The sequence below is a fragment of the Geotrypetes seraphini genome, chromosome 14 (assembly GCF_902459505.1).
Source record: "Geotrypetes seraphini chromosome 14, aGeoSer1.1, whole genome shotgun sequence".
Taxonomy (NCBI): domain Eukaryota; kingdom Metazoa; phylum Chordata; class Amphibia; order Gymnophiona; family Dermophiidae; genus Geotrypetes; species Geotrypetes seraphini.
Window position 1 is genome coordinate 74,939,780 of NC_047097.1, and position 20,746 is coordinate 74,960,525.

General features: G+C 42.5%; 1 protein-coding gene across 10 annotated transcripts in view; it reads left to right on the plus strand.

Moving 5' to 3' along the window:
• Nucleotides 1-20,746, plus strand: part of GLCE (glucuronic acid epimerase) — an 84,087-nt gene that overhangs the window by 12,744 nt on the left and 50,597 nt on the right. For 8 of the 10 annotated variants that reach the window (XM_033920014.1, XM_033920009.1, XM_033920016.1 and 5 more), the window contains 2 exons: nt 79-312; nt 871-977. In XM_033920014.1, coding sequence (XP_033775905.1) covers nt 79-312; nt 871-977 — 341 coding nt within the window. Of the gene's footprint in view, nt 1-78; nt 313-870; nt 978-5,542; nt 9,460-20,746 lie in introns of those variants that run through there. The other 2 variants (XM_033920019.1, XM_033920010.1) reach the window with 2 other exon arrangements.

The window sequence follows — 20,746 nt, forward strand, 5'->3', positions numbered from 1 at the left end:
AGCCTTGTAAATGTGGTTTTTTTAAAGTTTCCATTTCTAAGTAACAGTATTAATGTTCTTTGTCTTTTTTCTTTCTAGGAGTGCCCTTATCCACTCAGTGGGGACCTCAAGGCTACTTCTACCCCATCCAGATCGCACAATATGGGCTAAGCCATTATAGCAAAAATCTCACTGAGAAACCCCCACATGTAGAGGTATATGAAACAGCAGAAGACAATGGGCCTAATGACTGGACGGTTCCAAAAGGGGGTTCAGTCACCTCATTCTTCGATAAATCTAGGTCCAGTAATGTCAAGCAGTTTATTGTGCCAGGTGGGTTAATGCACATTGATGGAAAATGAAGGTCATTCTTTGCTGCAGCTTATGAGCTCAAAGGAGGTTTGGTTCAAACCCGGAAATCTTTATACATTCATGTGTGGTTAGAGGGGAGCCAAAGTGCATATCCCACTGCCACTCCTTGGGATCTTGGACAAAACACTTAATCCTCTTAGATTTTAAGCCACACAGGAACAGACTTATTGTACTTGATTGTAGCTCACCTTCAGCTACAACTGGAGCGGAGGGGGGAGGTAAGCTAAATTCAGAATCCCTTCCCTAGATATTTAGAGTGGTTTGAATGGCCAGGAGAAGGTAACTGGGATATCCAGTGCATTCCCTGTAACAGCCCATGCTGAAACCGCCTACTGTGTGGGTGGTCCTGGGTTGGAGTTAGGGCAGTGTGGAAACCTAGTCAGCTAGCAGAGATGTTCAGTCTGTTATTCTGAGAAACCACAGAAAGTAAGCCCAGAAAAAAGGCTATTCAAACTTTTTGCAGCAAAGTTAACTGGGCACATATTGGCCACTGTTGGCCACATATTGGTTAACTTCCAGGGCCTGGCATGGAGTTCTTCATCCCTTTGAACATCTGGAGCCACCCTTTTGAACCCCTCCTCCAAAGTACTCTGAGGTTGCCACTGGACCACCAGGGAAAGGGACAGGTAAGCAAACAATCATTGGGGGGGGGGAGGATCTAGTATGGGGGAGGTCTTACTGTGCTTCCAAAGGGAGGAGAGCATGTCCCGATTAATATTTAGCAAAAGTGTCTATGGAGCGGCTAGCACCTGAGGGGTGATCCTTGAATATTTAGTGCCTTTGACCAGACATGGCCTCGGCAGTGAATATCTTGGGCTAATTCTGTTTGCATTGGTCTGTGTTTTAAAAAAAATGCAGACTGCTGCAGGCTGAATATTGACCTGAAAATGAGTGGCACTTCATACAGAGACTCTAGTGTTCTTTGATTGCTTTAAATAAACTGATCAACTACTCCAGTCCTTTACGAACACCATCTTATCCTCCCATTTCCATCAGTGGCTGAATGTTAACACTGTCTTGGGCTTTTGTTTTCCATGCACCTTCCAGAGTCCTTTTGAGCTGGGCCTTGAGGGGGTCCTTGAAGGCCTATTTTTATACCCAAGCGTTTGGCCTAATGATGATATTTTAATTCTAGGGAGAGAATGCCACATGGAAACAACCAGTAGGACTGTATGTTATCTGTTTATTCTGACTAGGAACATCTGACGGGTCTGTATGGCTTGATCTATCCATTTAACAATACTTCTGATCTATCAGAATGAATTATGCTCTTAACATTGGGTTTTATTTCGAATGGTTTATTGAACCTGAATAAACTGTATTCCATGATGAACAGGACCCTCAAACGGAATCCTATGTAACACTCTGGGGAAAGCTCAGTGTGCCACTTCTGAAGAGGAATTTAAAAAAGTGATGACCATATTTTCAGAATATATCTAAACACCTTTATGTGCCAATTGCTGAATGTCCATTTTGGACCAGATTCTATAAACATTGTAAGCACTGCTCAGCGCGGTTGTCAACCACCAGGTGCCACTTACAGAATCCAATGCATCGCCTAGGTGTCATTTTTATTTATTTCTTCCATTTGTGCGTTGCACATACCTATACAAACTCTTGGCGACATTAAAGAGGAAGGGGTTAGAAGTGGGCAGGAAGATACAGGAGGAGAAGAGGATACAAGTGATTAGGTGCCAAATAGATGAGTTTTCAGTTTCTTCCGGAATTTGGTGTGGTTAGGTTCCGTCCTGGTCATTCCAAATTTTTACACCTAGAAAGGTGAGCATGGAGTGGAAAACACATTTGTATTGCAGATTTTTTGTGGAAGGGAGATTTAGAAGTATTCTGTTGAGGGTTCTGCGGGAAGTAGACCAGCTGGATGAGAGGAGCCGCGGAGTTTCCGTAAAGTATACGGTGAATGATGAATGAAGTTTTGAAGGTTATTCGTGACGGGATGGGTAGTCAGTGCAGTTGCCTGATGAAGGCTGTAATCGAGTCATATTTTCTCAGGTTGAAGATTAGTCTGACAGCAGTGTTTTGGATGAGTTGCATTTTGTGAACCAGAGTGGTGTTGATTCCCATGTAGATGGGATTGCAGTAGTCAAGTTGTGGAACTATCATCAGCTGTACAACTAAGGCAAAGTGGTGTTGGTAAAAGTATGGTCGGATTAGTCTTAGTTGTCTCAAGGTATAGAGGGATTTCTTTTGGAGACTGGAGATTTGTGGTTCCGTGGTATGTGTGGAGTCCAGGATGCAACCTAGGCATTTTGGAGGATTCTTCTACAGGGAGGGTCTGTTGGGGTGTGTGGAAGTATAGAACTTTGATTTTAGTTTGTTGGTTCTTTCAATATTATGTGAGACTTTGTTGGTGACTAAATTTCGCTAGGCCCTGGTATATTAGACTAGGTTTTAGTTGGCTTAATTTACCAGCACCTAACTCAGATGCCTAGCGATACCTATTTTCTGCCTGTAATTATGCCTACTTTTCAGGTAGGTGGTATCAGAGGGCGCCTTCACTTAGGTGTCAGTAGGCATCCTAAAAGTTCAGCACCAAATGAGTCGATTACCTGCACCCAACTTTTCTTTTTTTTTAAAGTTAGGCATCCTTGATTACAGGGCCTAGTGGCACCTCCGGCAAATGCCCTAGTTTCAGTACAGGTTAATTTCCTGTCATTTATTGAATTTTTATCTATAAAGTATATGAAGAATATTTTCATTTTGAAACCTTCGCCTTGTTAATAAGTCTCATTAGAATTCACAAGTCAATTAGTTGCAAAGACAATGGAGTCTTTTTTAAGACTGAAACCTTGTCTTTCAGTGGATGAACAAATGGAGAGGAAAGATTACATGATCTCATCTGTATTCATTCCGTATCCTTTATCGATGGCACTGTAATCCATAGACTTTTGAAGGCAGCAGAACAAAGCCACCGTTTTAGATGACCTTAAGTGTTTGCAATGTAAGGAATTGTGAGCCTTCCCTTCTATAATTTTTTTGCTCAGAGCTTTTCGCTTTTTTGGACTTTCAATACATTTTAAAAGCTGTGGTTTTAATATACAGTATGTATGAGGACCTTTGTGAAATTGGCACTGGGGGCACTATGGACATAGGAAGGGGGTACAGGGAGATTCACAGACAGAAAAAAATGACAGACAGGCAGCATGCAAGGAGAGAGAGACAAAGAAAAAAAATACCCAGACAGACAGACATCCTACTGCAGGACAGGGTAGATAAAAGGAAGGGAGAATGGACAGGTGGAGCAGGCAAGGGGTGGTGGTGGACAGCCAAGGAAAAAGAAAGACAGAAAGCGCAAAGGAGAGACAGAGAGAGAGAAAGAATTAAAGACAGACACACACACATATATTCTAGCACCCGTTAATGTAACGGGCTATAAGACTAGTTTCAAATAATGGGATAATCAAACCAAAATTATCCTGTGTTAAAGCCAGATTGTCTTTTAGAACCTAGAAAAGATCTCGCAATATTCTTCCAGGATAAGATAAGGAATTTGTTAAGTCAACTGACCCCATTTTTAATTAAAAATGTATATTCAGTGAGGTCTGACTGTGAGGCTCCAAGTACAGATGAATTTCTCACACCAAAACGTTTTCCAAGTCTTATTGTCAGTTGAATGTCTTTCCTTGAGCTTCAAGGTTTAGCATTTTCCTATAATTTCAGACCATTTGTGGGTCTATTTCCACTTAATATGGGAGATATTTTACTGAAATTAATTGTAAAGGCCCCCTCTTTAGATGCATCGCAAGTATGTAATTATCAGCCTAGTAATCCTTTACTTGTGCAAATAATGGAGGGCCTTGTGGCTAGCCAATTAGAGGACTGTTTTGAGCAATATGATTTGCTTTTGAGAACCCGGTTAGCATTTAGGCTTTAAACTGTTTATCAGCCCAAGCCAGACAGGACCATGAACTCATTCTGCATTTGACTTGGTGACCATTCTGTTAGGAAATTTAGGCCTTGTGGGAATGGTCAATCAGTGGTTTGAAGGATTCTTGAGAAGTAGGATTTAAAGAGTTCATACTCCCTGGGTTCCCCACTTTCCCCAGTACTTTTTAATGTTTGGTGAAACTTTAAGGAATTTCTTTGATTTTCTGAAGGATGATATTATAGTTATGCTTCCATTTAATTTCAGTGATGGTTTAGGGGTTATTGCAGATTCTTTTGCAAAGATGGAACTTGGGACAAATTAATATAAATTAAAATTAAACACTGATAAACACCACCTACGAAAGATCTGCCTAACAGATTACTTAATATCCAAGGTAAATAATTTGTTTCAGAAATTACTGTAGTTGTAGTTTTGAGCATATTACTTGATTATCAGTTGTGTATGAATGATCAAACAATTTGTGACTTAACACAGTAATTCTGCTCATCTACAACAAAAATATCGGCTCCATTCCAGCAGTGTCTAATGTCAAATCAAATTGTAAAAAGTTTGTTGCTATTTATCTGTACCTTTGTTCAGTTTGTATAATGAGTTTATTGGATATCTGATATGACCTTCAATTGTAAGTTTTCCCTGCTCTTACTTGTAAATCACCGTGAACCTATGAAGGTATAATTCGATTCATAAATAAAAGATTAGATCAAATTGCCACAAATGTATCGGTCAGAAATACGTTCAACTGGTGGTTCAAGTGCTGGGGTCATAATTTGAAGAACATTCACTGTAAATCACTGGATTTAGGTTGTTCTAAAACATCTTTTAGACATTGGAAGGTTTTTGCATAAACGAAGATCAATAGAAGCTCACAGTCAATCTTCCGTGTTTAATAGCAGTTATGCCAACTCATCCCTTCCTGAGATCAAAAGTTTCTTACGTTTTGCAATATCCTTTGCTCAACGAAGTAAAGCTTAAATCTGTTCACGCAGCAGGTTTTGCTTTTCAGTCTTTTCGGTGTTGGAACTCCCTTCCAGTAAAATTAAGACTGATTCCATGTTACTTGAGATTTCATAAATTGCTAATTCAAAACTATCTGATGTTAATAGGTTTATCACTATTTTAAACTTAATTTTTTATTTTTACATGCTGATATGATGTATTTTTATATTATAATCAGCACTGATCCAAACATGGGTGTATAGTGGAGTATAAATTCAGATGTAATTGGGGGACTTTGCTTATGAAAGAGATTTTTTTTAACTAGTCACTTGTTTAATTGTTTTCCAGAATCGACAGAGGGTGCATCCTTGCAACTTGGAAACACAAAAGACTTTATTATTTCATTTGACCTCAAATTTTTAACCAATGGGAGTGTGTCTGTATTGCTGGAGACAACTGAGAAAAACCAGCTGTTTACAGTTCATTATGTCTCCAACACACAGCTGATCGCTTTTAAAGAACGAGACGTTTATTATGGCATTGGCTCAAGGACCAATTGGAGCACAGTCACAAGAGACCTGGTGACAGACCTGAAGAAAGGCGTGGGCCTCTCCAACACAAAGGCTGTGAAGCAAACAAAAATCATGCCCAAAAAGGTGGTCAGGCTGGTGGTGCGGGGACAAGGCTTTATTGACAACATCACCATAGCGACTACTGCCCACATGGCTGCTTTCTTTGCTGCAAGTGATTGGCTGCTAAGAAATCAAGATGACAAAGGTGGCTGGCCAATTATGGTGACTCGCAAACTAGGGGAAGGATTTAAATCTTTGAACCCAGGTTGGTATTCTGCCATGGCACAAGGACAGGCCATTTCAACGTTAGTTCGGGCTTATCTGATAACAAAAGACCATCTGTTCCTCAACTCAGCTTTAAAAGCCACAGCACCTTTCAAGCTGCTGTCAGAACAGCATGGAGTGAAAGCCGTCTTTATGAATAAGTATGACTGGTATGAAGAGTACCCAACCACACCGAGTTCATTTGTTTTAAATGGTTTCATTTATTCTTTAGTTGGACTCTATGATCTAAAAGAGACTGCTGGGGAGAAGCTGGGGAGAGAAGCAAAATCCTTGTATGATCGGGGCTTGGAGTCTCTCAGAGCCATGCTGCCCCTCTATGATACTGGCTCAGGTACCATCTATGATCTGCGGCATTTCATGCTGGGTACAGCCCCCAACCTAGCTCGCTGGGATTATCACACTACCCACATCAACCAGCTGCAACTCCTCAGCACCGTTGATAACTCCCCTATCTTCAAAGACTTCCTGAAGAGATGGAAAACCTATCTGAAGGGTGGCAGGGCAAAGCATAACTAAAGCTTGCAACCAAAACCATGTTTCAGAAAGAAAGAGAGGCTTATTTTAGAGGTGCAGACAGATGGTTTAATACTTGGTTGAACAATTCAAAGCAGACAAAGGGTCTGATTAACTCAGCCTGTTCATGGGAGAAAAGCCTTAGTGGCACAGGGCCCCAACTAGAATGAGGTATGCCAGAAAGGGCGAGAAATTTGTCTCGCCACCCAGTACCACGTTTTTACTTAGCTTTAAACTAAATCATTGTAACAAAACTAAAACAGAAAACTTTCTGATTTCTTTTCACAGCTTTAGTGGCATAAAGACTTCCCACATTCTTCTCTGCCAATGCAGTCCAGCAAATCAACAATTTGATACTCCGAGCACCCCATAGGAAACTCTTCTCCATCTATCAGTCAGGTTTGCTATTGCTTGTGTAAGGAAATCTATCAGGTCAAATAGAGAAATCACTGAACTAAACTAAATACCAAAAGCATAAACACTCCTTCAAACTGGAAGCAACTGAGCTTGCAACATTTCCTACAATCGAAGGAGAAAAACTTTCCACTGATAATTTTGCTTTCGATTTAGGAGCCAGGAGCTGAGCCCTCCAGTTCCATCTCCTTGCTCCCTCTGAAGTAGAGCTGAGAGGGAGGGAAGAGGGTCTCTTCTTAAATCTGTCAGATCTGCTTATGTAGGGCCTGGTTTCTAAGGCCTCTGGGAAAAATGGAAAAACCAGGTCCTTTATGCACCCCTGCAAGGCCAGTGGAAAAATATATAGCCAGCAGCTCCCTCCTCACCCAGACTCAATCTGCTTTTCCCCCCCCCACCTTTTCATCACCCAATCCAACATTCCAGTCCCTATCTCCCCAAGCAAGTTGATCCCTTAGCTTTTACCTCCCACAAGACAGCCAGTGATTTCCCCTCCACCAGGCTATACCCCTCTCTCCATCTGCAACCAGTCCTAGTAACAGATAAAGTTCTTGCCTGCCCATAAAGGCAACCAAACCCACACCCACCACTTTGCAGGTTACATTCCTTACCCTCCCCTTTTTCAGCTGTCGGCCATAACCCTGATATCTGTAGCTGTGGGAGCAAGAGCTGCCTCTTGCTTGTGCTCTGTGGGTGCAGGAACTCTCACTTTGGTCTCAGGTTCACAAATCTCACAAGACTAGTGCAAGAGTTTCTGCACCACATGGCTCAGGCTCTGAAAGAGCTGTGCAGTGTAAGGAAGATGATTCTGTTCTGGTGGTTGGAAACTCTTTTAGTTCTTGTTTGTGTTTTTAAAGGGGCTGTGAAAATCCGAGGTGCCAGAGGCAAATTTCTAGTCTCCTTAGTAGCCCTATGCCTGGGATATCTTGAGCTCTGTGCATTAGAGAAATGCCCAACACATTCCCATGCAGATATGTGAGAGGCATTCAGTCATCCTAATGTCCTGGACTGATATATTCCAGACTATGAGAAACAATAGGGTCATCTTTCTTTCCTGTTACACCAGACCAGTATCAAATTTAGCTATTTTGATTTAACTGGTATTAAAAGACAAATGGAGAAAAATCTTCATATTGAAGTACGTTTTGCAATAAAATTGGTCCAAATTTATTATAAATATAGCAATTCCTTTTCCCTCCGGTTTCCCAAATAGTAGGGTTTTTTTCCCTATTATGCTTCTAGAATCTATGGTGGTGGTTTTGTAATATTAATTACATTCAGTGTTCAGTAAAGAGCCAGGCAGTGGCAATTCAAAAGGGTTATCAGATAAGTCCTTAGTTTGAAAAGAAGCTTGACCTTTAAATATCCAAGTAGGGGAGGAGCAAGCTCACAGATATACACATAGCAGGCCTCAGATATTGGCATAAAAATATGCTCTAATCTGTGAAGAGCCAGAAAATGGTTTCATTCCGATGTTACGTGGATAATTGCAGCTGAGTATCTCCCATGTCTTTCTGCTAACGGAGAGTAATGAACACACGCTCTTAAGTACAGAGGGCTCACACTGATGTCCACAGCGTATTTCCCAGTGTATGTTTTGGTTGTTTGAACTGGGCTATAATCTTTCTGCTGTGCACTGATTTCCTTTTAGCACAGCAGGAAGAATAGAGTTAAGTATCAGGCTGTGTTTTGACTTCCTCCTCCTCTTCACAGTGATCAACTCAGCTGAAAGATCTCATTAGTCCAATATAGCTATTAAAGACAACTCGTTTAACTATAGTATCCGGCTTTGTAACTTTTCTTGTTAGTTGAACATATTGGGAGTTGTTTAGGGTAGGTGGGATCTTTGTGTTGGTTAAATGCCCTGGAGTTTTGCCACTGCTGTTACATGTAGAGGTGTCTTTGGAAAGTAATTCATCTGTAACCCCTTAAGATGAAATTCTGACGCCTAACTTGGGGGTAATGTGCTACACGTATTTTTTTCTGTTTTCCTAGCTAGTGAGCATTTTGTCTTGTGTTTTATGGTTTTATTATATAGAGAGAAATATTTTAATCTTATGATTTTGTTAAATGTGTATTTATCAGTTAAAAACACTAAACGGTTCATAATTGAAAAGGAAATACATCTATAATCCGACCTAAAAGACAAGTTGTCCAAGTGCCAATAATCAAACCGGGTTTTAGACGTATCTAAAAGCAGCTTAGGCCTTTTGACTGCCTCTGTGCGCCCAGAGTGAAAAGGATCGTCTTTGGAGGCGTGGGTAGGGCAGGAGGTAGGCGGGATGTGGGCCAACCTAGACTTGGTCATCCTGCAGCGATATTCAAAAGTTTAACGCAACTGCCTAGAAGGAACTTATACGTACGTTGTGACTTAGGTGATCTAAAAACAGGTATAAGTGCCCAGAAGGTATCCAAAGTGACTAGATAACCACTGCAGGGACAAAGTACAGACCCCCCACATACTCACCCAGTGATCACTGACCCCCTCCCTCCCCCTCCCCAAAAGCCATAAAATTTAGAATAAAAAGGTACATACCTGCTTCCAGAACATCAGCACCTGGCATAGGAAAGCCTAATAGAGCTACATAGAGGTGGCTTAAGTAATCTGGGGGGTGGGCTACTGAACCATAGAGAGGAGGACCCAGACCCATAAGCCACTCTAACCACTGCATTCATGGTTGAAAATATGAGTCCTCCAAAACTCTACTGTATTGCCATATAGGTGGCACCTGCAGCCATAAGGGCTATTGGGGTGGTAGGCAGGTGGGTATAATAAGTTTAGGGGGGCTCACCATGACCTGCAAGGGAATTGTGGTGAGATGTTTGTGGCACCCTTTTTGTTAAGTTCACAGCAGTGCCCTGTAAGGTGCCCCACTACTTTGTTGCCTTGTCAGGATGGCCAGTCCATCACTTTGCTGGTCCCTCCCATGTCCAGAAGGTCTTTTTCTAGGCATTTGGGACTTGGATGATTTTTTGGACGAGAATGTAGTATAAAGATAGATGACTTAGCCTGGATGATCAAATGGCTGGATGTAGAAGTAGACGATTCTCGGGAAAAAAATATTTTGGCCGTATATTTTGAGAATGGACTTTAGATGCTGCCAACTTTGGATGTCTAGCACCCTAGGCCCAAAACGGACTTAGACTTTTTTATTATGCATCTCCATGGCAGGGTTAAGTTTCATTAGGATGTTGGTAAAATGAGGAGCTTACAACTGTAAAACAAATGTATTGATGACACCCCAACCGAATTCAGATTTTTTTTGTTTGTCTTTTGACAAATTTTCCAAGGCCCACGGCTGGTGACTCAGTACTTTAGGTCCGTCACCCAAATTCTCTAGAAGTGGTAGTGAGAGTTTGATGTCTTCTCACTGTCCTCCTACTTTAGAATCCTTATGAACTCAATCACTGCTGAACTCTTCAGCTGAATGAAGGTGGTGACTGCAGTTGTATGTTCCCATGAATTATATTGTCAACTGAAGTACAAATAGTGCAGCTTTCCAGGTGAATAAAGTGCTTGAGAATCTCTCTTTTTATTCCACCTAAATGTAGGCTGGGATTCCTTAGCACACTTGTTTACTGTTAGCTGGATTATGGGTAGGATTGGAAATCTAACTAAGAGAAAGTCAGGTTGTATCCAGGCCTGTTTTCTTGGACAAAGTACATGTAGGTCCATTGCTGGACTAACTAGAAAATCAACCTCTGTCTGAGCAAATGTCTGGCAGTATTTTCCTTTTGAATATTAGGGATAAGATCTATAGGTACAAAGTACTTGAGGGGTACTTGCTTTGGGTGGGAATTGAGGCAAGAGAGGGCAGAGCCAGTTCATGGACAATTTCATTTGGAATTTTCCTTCCACCAGAGAGTTGACAATTAAGTTTCAAATCTTGGGAAGCAGCTGACATTTTAGTAACATCTGTTTCTGCTTTGAAAACAAATATTCCAAGTAACACTGGGAGAGAAGGGGGGAAATCTAGTGTTCACTGTGAGAGATTTGATAAACATTTGGAGCTAAATGTAATCCGTGCTTTGTAAAAAGTAAGTAGCAATTTTACTGAGGTTTCTTCCCTAGGGATGAGGCTCTTCATATTCTCGAGATTGTGCCTACAGCAAGCTCATTAGCTGCAAAGCGTGTCCGTCTGTGGTTTCACTAGAAGCTGCTATTTCCATTCACTGTCGCACTCATTTTTTCGTGTCCTACACTTTGCAGGTGGAAGAGATGATGTGTTAAATATGCAATAAATTGTTTACAGGATACCCTGAAAGGGGGACCCTTGGGAAAAGCAGTTTAAGCACAATGTGCACGTTAGTTTTATATTCCGCCAGATGTGATTTTTTGCAGATTGAATTCAAAGTTCTTATGTTTATATACAAAGTGAAGAGATGTTTGTGCTTCATGTAAAGCTGCTTTATAAGATTGTAAAATAAAATTTTTATCTTCAAGAGCTTTATTTTTGTGACTATTTCTTTGGAAAGAATGTTTTAGGGCTTCCGCCTTAGTAAAAAGTTTCGGAATTGCAGCCTTCTACTGAATTTTCTTTGGTGCTTAATTATTTGTGTTGAAAACTGCATTTTTGTAACCAGCAGACACGTTCCAGCTCTCCAAATCAAAATAGTGATTGTTGAGAATGTCAGACAGAAAGACGTAAACTGCAATATGTTGTCTTGGTGATGGATTTAAATGTTTTACATTTACCATCTGCCCAAGATGATAGATAACTGTCTGTCTCGGTTTCCTGAATATCTTTGAGCTCAATTATAATATTATGAATGAAGTTACTTTATGTTTATTTTTAAATATATTACATTTTATACTATGAAAACCCAATCACACATACACATTCTTTGCAATAAAATTTCAACATATGACTTACTTACTGTATTTTTCGCTCCATAAGAAGCACCCCAGATTTAGAGAAGGAAAACAAGAAAAAAACCCATTCTGAATCAAATTGTATACTAATATATACCCGACACCTTTAAATTTTATCCCAGCCCCCCCCCCAATCAATCATCACTTTTACACACCCCCCAGCACTTTTAATTTCCATCCCAGCCCCCCAGCACCTTTAAATTCCATCCCAGCCCCCTGGCGGTACCTTTAAATTTTGGAGGTGTTGTGGCCCGTGGCGCACAAGCGCACGCTAATGCCTGGGCCCGCAACACTTCCCTAATTGTGCCGGTCGCTGGTGCTTCGCAGGGAGGCTGCCTGGTGATTACCGGCACGTCAGGGCCAGTGGCACATAAGCTCGCTGATGCATGGGTGTGCGCCACTTCTGAATGGCTGCCTCAGTAGAACTGAGCAGCCATTCAGAAGTAGTGCGCGACCACGCAGCAGTGTGCTTGTGCGCCACTGGCCCCAATGTGCCAGTAATCACCAGGCAACCGCCCTGCGAAGCACCAGCAACTGGCACAATTAGGGAAGTGTTGCGGGCGCAGCAGGCAAAATTTAAAGGTACCGGGTAATACTTCAATACAATCCACATTAAAAATACAATTCATACCATATTGCATGTCGACAGAAAGACCAGGAACTATGCCTTTTCGGCTACCAGTTAAATTCACTGTTTTTTTGAGTTTAAATATTTTTATTGAATATTTGTAAGAAAAAATTAGTACAATCATGCTTTATCGGAATACAACATTTCCCCCCCCCCCAAAAAAAATCATTATATAGCTAGGTTTCCCTATGAGTTATTCATCTACTGAGCAATATGTGGCTCATAATCGAAAGAGAAAAACGTTCAAAAACCAGCCTAAGTTTGCTCTTGGACGATCATAAACGAAAGATGTCCAAATGCTGATAATCGAAACGGGTTTTGGACGTGTTTACAAATGACATAGGCCTTCCCTGTGCTGCTGAATGACCAGAGTTAAACGGGGCATTTCAGGAGGAGTGTCGAGGGCGGGACGTGGGCCGTGCTAGACTTAGTCATACTGAATGTATAACCGAAAGTTTTACAATACAGCCTAGACGGAACTTGGACGTTGTGACTTAGGCCATTTAGGACCAGTCAGCATGGTTTTAGCAAAGGCAGATCATGTTTGATGAACTTGCTGCACTTCTTTGAGGGAGTAAACAGACAGATAGACAAGGGTGATCCGATCGACGTATATCTGGATTTTCAGAAGGCGTTCGACAAGGTTCCGCATGAATGACTACTTCAGAAAATTGCGAGCCATGGAATCGAGAGTGAAATACTCGCATGGATTAAAAATTGGCTGGAGCATAGGAAACAGAGAGTGGGGGTAAATGGATAATACTCGGATTGGAAGAGCGTCACCAGTGGGGTGCCGCAGGGCTTGGTGCTCGGACCCATGCTCTTTAACATCTTTATAAACGATCTGGACATAGGTACGACAAGCGAGGTGATTAAATTTGCAAACGATACGAAGTTATTCAGAGTAGTGAAGACGCAGGGGGATTGCGAAGATCTGCAACATGACAATCAGGCTCGAGGAATGGGCATCGACATGGCAGATGAGGTTCAATGTGGATAAGTGTAAAGTGATGCATGTCGGTAACAAAAATCTCATGCACGAATACAGGATGTCCGGGGTGGTACTTGGAGAGAACACCCAGGAAAGGGACTTGGGAGTTCTGATTGACAAGTCGATGAAGCCATTCATGCAATGTGCAGCGGCAGCAAAAATGGCAAACAGAATGCTAGGAATGATAAAGAAGGGGATCACGAACAGATCGGAGAAGGTTATCATGCCGTTGTACCGGGCTATAGTGCGCCCTCACCTGGAATACTGCATCCAACATGAAGAAGGACACGGTACTACTTGAAAGGGTCCAGAGAAGTGCGACTAAGATGGTTAAGGGGTTGGAGGGGCTGCCGTACAGCGAAAGATTAGAGAAACTGGGCCTCTTCTTCCTAGAACAGAGAAGATTGAGAGGGGACATGATCGAAACATTCAAGGTACTGAAGGGGATAGACTTAGTAGATAAGGACAGGTTGTTCACCCTCTCCAAGCTAGAGAAAACGAGAGGGCACTCTCTAAAGTTGAAAGGGGATAGATTCTGTACAAACGTAAGGAAGTTCTTCTTCAACCAGAGAGTGGTAGAAAGCTGGAACGCTCTTCCAGAAGCTGTTATAGGGGAAAACACCCTCCAGGGATTCAAGACGAAGTTAGACAAGTTCCTGCTGAACAAAAACGTGCGCTGGTAGGGCTAGTCTCGGTTAGGGTGCTGGTCTTTGACCAGAGGGCCACCGCGTGAGCGGACTGCTGGGCATGATGGACCACTGATCTGACCCAGCAGCAACAATTCTTATGTTCTTAGTATAGAAACATAGAAACATAGAAATAGACGGCAGATAAGGGCCGCGGCCCATCCAGTCTGCCCACCCTAATGACCCTCCCCTACTTTTACCTTGTGAATAGATCCCACGTGTCGATCCCATTTGGCCTTAAAATCAGGCACACAACTGGCCTCAATCACCTGAAGTGGAAGACTATTCCAGCGATCAACTACCCTTTCAGTAAAAAAGAACTTCCTGGTGTCACCTCGCAGTATCCCGCCTCTGATTTTCCACGGATGCCCTCTTGTTGCCGTGGGACCCTTGAAAAAGAAGATATCTTCCTCTGTCTTGACGCGGCCCGTGAGATATTTGAACGTCTCGATCATGTCTCCCCTCTCTCTGCGCTCCTCGAGCGAGTACAGCTGCAACTTTTCCAACCGTTCCTCGTACGGGAGATCCTTGAGTCCCGAGACCATCCGAGTGGCCATTCTCTGGACCGACTCCAACCTCAGCACGTCCTTGCGATAATGCGGCCTCCAGAATTGCACACAGTACTCCAGGTGGGGCCTCACCATGGATCTATACAATGGCATAATGACCTCCGGCTTACGGCTGACGAAACCCCTGCGTATGCAACCCATGATTTGTCTTGCCTTAGATGAAGCTTTCTCCACTTGATTGGCAGCCTTCATGTCCTCACCGACAATCACCCCTAAGTCCCGCTCTGCTACCGTTCTTGTTAGGATCTCACCATTAAGGGTATAAGTCCTGCATGGGTTTTGGCTACCCAAGTGCATAACTTTGCATTTTTTGGCATTGAAACTGAGTTGCCAGGTCCTAGACCAGCGCTCCAGTAGGAGTAGATCGTGCATCATGTTGTCGGGCATTGAGTTTTTGTCCGTTGTGCTTTTGCCCACTACATGTGCACGAACGCAAGGAGCCTACAGAATAAGATGGCACAAAAAGATAACCTTGACATCAGTGGCATCACGGAAACATGGTGGATCAAAGAAAATGTCTGGGACACTGTGCTACCGGGATAGAAGCTATTCCGCAGAGACAGAGTGGGTCAGAAAGGTGGGGGAATTGTCCTATACATCAAAGAGGGAATTGAGTCTACCGAGAGAGAACACACTGGAAACGAAAAATAAGTTAGAGTCTCTATGGATCAAAATTCTGGGAACAAATGGAATGGAAATGAAGATCGGCATCTACTACTGACCCCCAGGACAGTCTGAAGAAATTGATGGAGAAATGACAGACGAGATTAAAAACAACTGCAAGGGAGGCAACACAGTTATCATGGGTGACTTCAATTATCAGAGGATAGACTGGAACCTAGGAACCTCCACCTGCGGTAGGGAGACCAAGTTCCTGGATGCTGTAGGCGATTGCTTCCTGGAACAACTTGTCAAGGAAAATACGAGAGGAAATGTGATTCTGGACTTAATTCTAAATGGATTACGAGGACCCGCGCAAGGTGTAGAAGTAGAAGGGACGCTGGGAAGCAGTGATCACAATATGATCCGCTTCAACCTGAACACGGAGGTGAAACATCGATCCAGAACGACGGCCATGGCACTGAATTTCCGAAAAGGGAATTACAAAGGAATGAGACTCATGGTGGGGAAGAAGATTAAGAAGAGGATAAACACTGTAAAAACGCTAGAGCAAGCATGGTCCCTTTTTAAGGACACGGTCACCGAGGCGTAAAATCTATATATAGAAACATAGAAACAGAAAAATGACGGCAGAAAAGGGCCATAGCCCATCAGGTCTGCCCACTCTATTGACCCTCCCCCTTAACTACCCTCTGAGAGATCGCACTCTGATGACCCATCCCCTTAACTCTACCCTCTTAGAGATCCGACACGGGCATCCCATTTATTCTTAAAATCTGGCACGCTGCTGGCCTCGATCACCTGCACTGGAAGCTCAATCCAATGATTAACCACTCTTTCGGTAAAGAAATACTTCCTGGTGTCGCCATGAAATTTTCCCATGATTTTCAGTTCTGCATGAATGACTACTTCGAAAAATTGCGAGCCATGGAATCGAGAGTGAAATACTCATGTGGATTAAAAACTGGCTGGTGTACAGGAAACAGAGAGTGGGGGTAAATGGACAATACTCGGACTGGAAAAGCGTCACAAGTGGAGTACTGCAGGGTTCGGTACTCAGACCCGTGCTCTTCAACATGATCGAAACGTTCAAGATAATGAAGGGAATAGACTTAGTAGATAAAGACAGGTTGTTCATCCTTTCCAAGGTAGAGAGAACGAGAGGGCACTCTCTAAAGTTAAAAGGGGATAGATTCCGTACAAATTTAAGGAAGTTCTTCTTCACCCAGAGAGTGGTAGAAAACTGGAACGTTCTTCTGGAGGCTGTTATAGGGGAAAGACTGAGCAGAAGTATTCATTTAGTAGTTCGGCTTTATCGAAGTCCGATTCTACATAGTTCCCGTCTGGTTTCTTAAAGCGCACAATCCCATCCGTATTCCTTTTTCTGTCACTGATATACCTGAAGAAGGATTTATCCCCTTTTTTAATATTCTCTGCTAGATTCTCTTCCATCCGGAGTTTGGCCTCTCTGACTGCTGACAGATAGTCTTCTTTGGTCTCTCGTTTTCCTGATTGTTTGCAGGAGATAAATGCTTTTTTCTTCTTTTTTACGAGGTCCGAGATCTCCACAGAGAACCACTGAGGTTTATTGTTCCTCCGCCGTTTACTTACTGTTTTTATGTAGAGGTTGGTTGCTTCGTGTAGGGTAGATTTCAGAGCTGACCACATTGCCTCTACATTATCAGTTGCAGCCTGATTTTGCAGCGCCCGATAAACGAAATCACCCATGTTTTTGAAGTTAGTGCCCCTAAAGTTGAGGACATTTGTGGATGTGTTAGATCTAGTGAATCCTTTCCTGAGGTGAAACCACACCATGTTGTGGTCGTTGGAGGCCAACTTATCGCCTACCGAAACCTCTGTGACACATTCCCCATTGGTGAGTACCAGGTCCAGTATCGCCTGATCCTTAGTGGGCTCCAATACCATCTGTCTGATTTGTGCTCCCTTTATGGAGGTTAGTAGCCTTTTGCTGCCGCTGCTTGTAGGGGAAAGTTTGTTCCAATCTGCATCAGGCATATTGAAGTCCCCTAACAACACCATGCAAAGTGATGGTCTCTATATCTTTGATTAGTTCTATATCTATGTTTTCCTGTTGTCTTGGAGGTCTGTATACAACCCCAAGATACAGGCATTTGTCATTCCCCCTGGCCAGGTTCACCCAAAGGGATTCCGCGGTGTACTTGATGTCCGTGATCCTGGTAACTTTGATGTCCTCCTTAGTGTATAGTGCTACCCCTTCGGCTGGCCTAGGGCTTCTTTTGGCTACCACACACATTCTTTAGAAGACTCAACCATTAGATCATCCACAGCACCACGTTCAGAAATTTGACATCTCGTATGTTTATGAAAACAATTCTTGATATTGCCCTGAAGATTTTCAATACTCCTGAGGCAGGTCCTTTGGGCCGAAACATGTACATGTCGAGTCAAAGAGCTATTGGATGAATAAAAGTCATTGAGTTATTGGATGAATAAAAGAACATTTATGCAATAGATTGTGTCCACCAGTCTATTTAGTGTCTTTGCGTTTGTGGATTTGGTTCCCCTGTTCCATTACTCCACAGTGGCTAATCCAGGTCATAGTACCTGGCAGTAACCTAAATAGTAGCAAGATTCCAGAATCTGAAAGAGTAGCAAGATTCCAGGCAGAATCTCAAACAATAGGAGAAGATTCCAAGTAGAATCTCAGGGTAGCAACATTGCATGCTACTTATTCCAGGGCAAATAGTGGCTTCCACCATGTATTCTATAGGAACATAACAAGAGCCAATGGTCCATCTAGCTCAGGATCCTGTTTCCACAGTGGCCAATCCAGGTAGCAATACCTGGCAGAAAACCAAATGGTAGCAACATTCCAGAACCTCAAAGATTAGCAAGATTTCGGAATCTGAAAGAGAAAAGATTCTAGGTAGAATCTCAAACAATAGGAGAAGATTCCAAGTAGAATGCTACTGATTCCAGGGCAAATACAGTAGTGGCTTCATATGAACATTAAGAATAGCCATCCTGGGTTAGACCAATGGATCCTGTTTCCACAGTGGCCAATCCAGGTTGCAGGTACCTGGCAAAAACCCAAATAGTAGCAACATCCCACGCTACCGATCCCAGAGTAAGCATACTTAAAGAATGGGCCAGAATACTTAAAGACACGTTTGAGACCTCTAAGGGTCTCTCAAGAAGCATCGCTTTCTGTACCCTCATCAAAAGAAATTGTATAATGTGATAGCTGCCAGCAGGATGTTTGGAGCACCTAGCATTTACTTTGCATTACCCTTCATAATGGCACAACGGGTTTGCTTTAAGATGTTATCAGTAGTACATCAGAATCTGCATGGATCTGTTCCATTGAATTTTCAAATCCTGTGGGAGGAATCAGGTCTGAGGGTCCTATGAGATTGTCTTCTATGAAGGAGAAAACTGTTCGGGATGCTAAATCTAGAACGGCAATGTTGAGGCTTTTCTCTGAAATTTTGTTACTAGGTATATTTAATAAGAAACTTGAACTGTGATCATTGCACTATACTTAGTGAAGATTGACACCATATAATTTCCTGCAGCTTTTGACATTATTTTTAGTAGATTAAGCTATTACTTGATTGCATTGTTTGAAAGTATTTTGTAATTGTATTCTCTTTGAACTTTGAACAATTGTTAAGCGCTTAGTCATAGGCGGACTAGAAATTTTAGAAATAAATAAAATAATGGACACATACCTGTGCAAATTTTTTTTATGTATAACCACCCCTTTCTAAATTTACTTTTAAAAATTAATCCCTGAGCTGCCTCCTGTTAACTCTTCCCTCTCTCCTTTTTTCTCAACTGAAAGACAAATGAGTTAAGAGAGAGCATCGGGTTTGTAAAACTTGTCCCACTGAATTTCCTGGTGAGGTGGAGTATGACAATGGGAGCAAAAAAAGAAGCTGTGCCATTCATCTGGTTTACAAACACATTCACGACGTTCACAGCTGAGAGTTCCACTTAGATCTATTGCACACAAGAATCCTACGCTTAATGGGTCGGAAGCTTTTGCAACCTTTCTGTTTCCTTTGTTTCATTAGCATTCAGTGCCGTTTGCTCACTGCCCTTATCGTTTACTTTTTAACAAATACATAACTTGCTCTGCATGGTACTAAAGCTATCTAGAGTGAATTATTAACTACTGAAATATTCCTGGTGAATTTAAATCTACCATAGCACAAAAAAGAGGCAGACTGACCACAGGAGAAAGAGCAGTTAGACTCGGCGTGGTGACCACAGAAAAGCAGACCTGGAGTAGTATAAATGAGTAAACATGAGGGGGTCTGGTTACTAAACAGTTTATTATGTGGGTGTCAGGGATTACAGGGAAAAATGCTTGAGTACCTGAATAAATTCATGTAAATCGTTCTGAGCTCCCTTGGGAGGATGGCATAGAAAATGGAATAAATAAATACACCACGAAGATGCAGGTCTCTAAGAAAATGTATGAGAAAAATAGAACAAAACTAAGCCCCTCCTTTACAAAGCTCCAATGCTCATCGAATTCCTATGAATGTCCAAGCTGTTACCGCGGCAGCCATCGCTCAAAACACTAGGCGGCTTTGTAAAGGAGGGGGGGGGAAAAAGCCGCTCCAGAGATTGAGTTTTCCACCATCTCTCCCGAAGGGAGGAAGAAAGATCAGTAATAGAATTCTGGAGTTTAAAATACAATGGAAATTTTAAGAAGCAAAACCACAGAACTAAAAACTGAAATATAAGATCCTGGAGATACACTCCAATTAATAAACTCAGCATCAAATACCTTCTATCTTTGTTGTCTGAGCATTTTCTCTTTCCTTTTCTCTCTCTAGGATCTCCTGTCCATTTGGAATTTCTTCTCTCACCAAGTCCACCATCCATCATCCCTGTGTTCTTTGTCCAATATCTCTCCTCTTAAGTCCCTTTCCCTATCCTCCTCCCATGTTCAACCTCTACCCTCTGTGTCCCTATCCTCTCCACATATTCTGCTTCTCTCCTTTGTATCCCTATTTTTCCCTATCTAGCATCTAAGCTCCGTGTCCCTATCCCTCCTCTTATGTCCAGGATCCGTGTCCCTATCCATCCTCCTGTGCCTAGCATTGCCTTGTCACGTCCCTCCATGTCCAGCATTTTCCTGTCCCAATCCAGTTTCTCCCCTTCTTTCCCCCCTTGCCGAGGCCAACATCTTTTCCTTGCCCTTCCCCATCCTGGGCTAAGCATCTCTCATTTCTCCCCTGCTCTATTAGTCCAGCATTTCTCCCCCAGTCCAGTCTCTATGTCCCCTGTGTTCGCCCACTCTGTTGCCATGGGTCTAGCATCTTGCCTTTGCTCTTTCACTCTATTGATCCAGCATCTCTCCCTTTCCCTCACCCCACCAAGGGTCCATCATGTCGACTCAGGAGCGCG